This window comes from Ixodes scapularis, unplaced genomic scaffold, assembly GCF_016920785.2.
Source record: "Ixodes scapularis isolate PalLabHiFi unplaced genomic scaffold, ASM1692078v2 PGA_scaffold9__187_contigs__length_104089568, whole genome shotgun sequence".
Classification (NCBI taxonomy): domain Eukaryota; kingdom Metazoa; phylum Arthropoda; class Arachnida; order Ixodida; family Ixodidae; genus Ixodes; species Ixodes scapularis.
The window spans coordinates 67,023,678-67,026,350 of NW_024609884.1; the positions used below are offsets into that span (position 1 = coordinate 67,023,678).

Here is a 2,673-nt window from a genome sequence, read left to right on the forward strand (position 1 = left end):
ATTTCATTACAGAATTAACACTTGCACTCCTACCTCGGGCACCCTAAATATGCATGTTCAAGAATAGCAGAAATTTAAGTGTCCCCCTGTGGGTCGCTCTACTATACTGCTGCCCAATCGGTCCCTGCCTGGTCCGCCCTCCCAAGAAGTCACACGAGCAAGAATGAATTCAAAACGTTTTACTGTTTCGGCTGGTTGCTGTAGCCTTGCCGTTGCAGTCCTCGTCCGTGTGTCTTGCCCCAGTGCCTCGCGGAATCCCTCGTGCACTCCGTCACGCGCACCGGGCCGCCGGCCACCGCTCCTGCCCCCTCGCGCGCCGTCGTCCTCCTCGGCTTCCCACACTTCCCCCCCCTCAAGGCCCGGTCTTCGGGGGGCCCCGGGTGCTCACTGGTTTTTGGCCGAGGAGTTGTTCCACCTCGGCCATGATGGCGTCGTCGGAAGTCGAGGGGGACGGAGGGGGCTGGTGGACGACACTGGCCCGATGGCTTGGGCCGGAGGATGTGGTGGCGGCCGATGTTGTGGGGGCCGTCGTGGTGGCGGGTTCGATAACAGCGGCTGCGGCAGCCGGTGCGGCGGCACGGTTTTCGGGAGGCAGGGCTGGCTGGACGGAGGCCAAGGCAGCGGGAGCCAGGAGGTCCGGGCGGCTTGCCCTCAGGGTCTGGACCGCTGCCGCCACGTTGTCCGGGAGGGGCTGTGCCTCCAGCAGGTCAGAATGGTGTCGACCTGCTTCGTGGGTTTCCAGATGTATTATCGGGACCCCGCACAGCCAGCAGGTGTCAGGCGCTCCCAAGACCCGTGGCGCCGCCGGCTGCGTGTGGCCACGGAACGGGAGTGGGACTTGGTGGTCGGGCTGGCCAGGCGTTGGTCTGGGTTGATGCTTCCAACGCCGGCAAGAAACGAAGTGGACCGCCCCTCCTTCCTCCCACGCCGTCCACGTGGCCATGGTGTGGCAGGGGGGCCGACTCCAGGCAGGTCCCCCGGTCGTAGACGGACCCGCTCCGTGGTGCGGGGGCTCCGTCGCGGACGGCCCTGCCTGGTGCCGCGATGTTGCTGCGGACGGCCCTGCCCCGTGCCGCGCAGGCCTGCCGGCTGCCGGGCTCGCGGTACCTGCGGAGCCCGGGCGGCGCTGGCGCGCTCCGCCGTTCGGCAATCCCCGGTGTTGACGCCTCCCTGGGCGGCCGCCCCGAGGGTTTGGTCGACCGGACCACTGGGGTCCAGCCGCCCCGGGGCCTGGCCCGTCCGGTGGGCCTCCTGGGTATGGCCCCCTGGGGCGGTTTCTCCAAGGAGGCATCCTGTGTAGAAAGAACACTGTCAGACACCGGAAAATCATCACTTTCTGTGGCCGAATGTGGCGGCGGCGGTAGTTTTCATTCACTATGTTCCCCATCGCGACGGTAATACCCCTTCAAGTCCGCGATGTGAACTGGACCCGACTCCTCATTTGTATCACACCGAGTGAGTTTATAAGTAAGCCGTGACATTCGCGTCTTTACCTCATAGGGCCCTTCCCATCTATGAGCAAGCGATGCGGCGAAACCGCTAGCTGCGTTACTCAGAGGGTGGGTTCTTCTCAGGACCAAGTCACCAACCTTGAATTCCAAGTGCCTATGGCTCCTGTCATACTGCGCCGCTTGCTCGATCCTTGCGGCATCAAGATTCTCTCTGGCATCGTGCAGCGCCCCAGACAAGCGGTTCGTTAGCTGTTCCGCATACCTAGAGAGCGGGCGTCCTGGTGTTCCTTGGTTGCTCCGTAACTCGTTCTCCAGCGGAGACGGGATCTCTTTACCCAGGTTCAGAAACGCTGGCGTGAAACCAGTCGATCTGTTCATAGTATTCCGGATGGCAAAACCCATCTCAGCGATGTGCTCATCCCAGTCTCGGTGTCTCTCCGTTAGCGCGATCAGCATGCTTTTGACATTCCGATTCACTCACTCAGTGATATTGGCTTGGGGATGGTACGGTGTTGTCCTCTTGTGCTTTATGTTCAGCGCCAAGCAGGAGTCCACGAACACTTTACTAGTAAAGCAACTAGCGTTATCACTAATGAGACACCTGGGTGTGCCGAAGCGTAGGAAAGTATCCAGTAACTTTTCCCAGATCCGCTCTGAAACCAGCTTCCTCAGTGGGTACAGCTCTGCCCACTTTGAGAAATGATCGGTAATAACCAAGAGGTACTGGTTTCCCCGCGGACTTCTCGGCAGTGGGCCGATGATGTCGCAAGCGACGATCTCCCACGGGTAGTGACTCTCCACCGACTGCATCAAGCCCGGAGGCTTGCCCCCTCTGGGCTTCGCTTTCTGGCAGGCTGGACAGCTGCGGGCGTATCGGAGTGCGTCTTGCCTCATCCCCGGCCAGGTCGCGGCGCGGCATAACTTATGAAAAGTCTTGCTGCCACTGCCATGACCTGCCAGAGCCGAGTCGTGAAAGTACCCGATAAACCTCTTCCGTAGCTTCCTGGGAATCACCACCCTGAAGGGAGACTCATTACCCTCCCCTTCATCGATCGTTGGGATGTAGCGAAGCAATAAGCCTTCTTCGCCCAGCAGATATGAATCAAATTGATCATTAACTCGACCGCCAGCCTTCCCGGTGTCGACCGCAATTTCAGCCAGTTTACCCAACACCCGCTGGCAAAAACCATCTGCTTTCTGGGCCTCGACAAGCTCTTCCTTG

General features: G+C 60.5%; 1 protein-coding gene across 1 annotated transcript; it reads right to left on the reverse strand.

Moving 5' to 3' along the window:
* Positions 1 to 352: 352 nt before the first annotated feature.
* LOC120848917 (large proline-rich protein BAG6-like) lies at positions 353 to 1,451 on the reverse strand. The gene has a single exon (XM_040221002.1). The coding sequence runs from the start codon at positions 1,385 to 1,387 to the stop codon at positions 353 to 355; it is 1,035 nt and encodes a 344-aa protein (XP_040076936.1). The 5' UTR covers positions 1,388 to 1,451.
* Between the last annotated feature and the right edge of the window lie 1,222 nt (positions 1,452 to 2,673).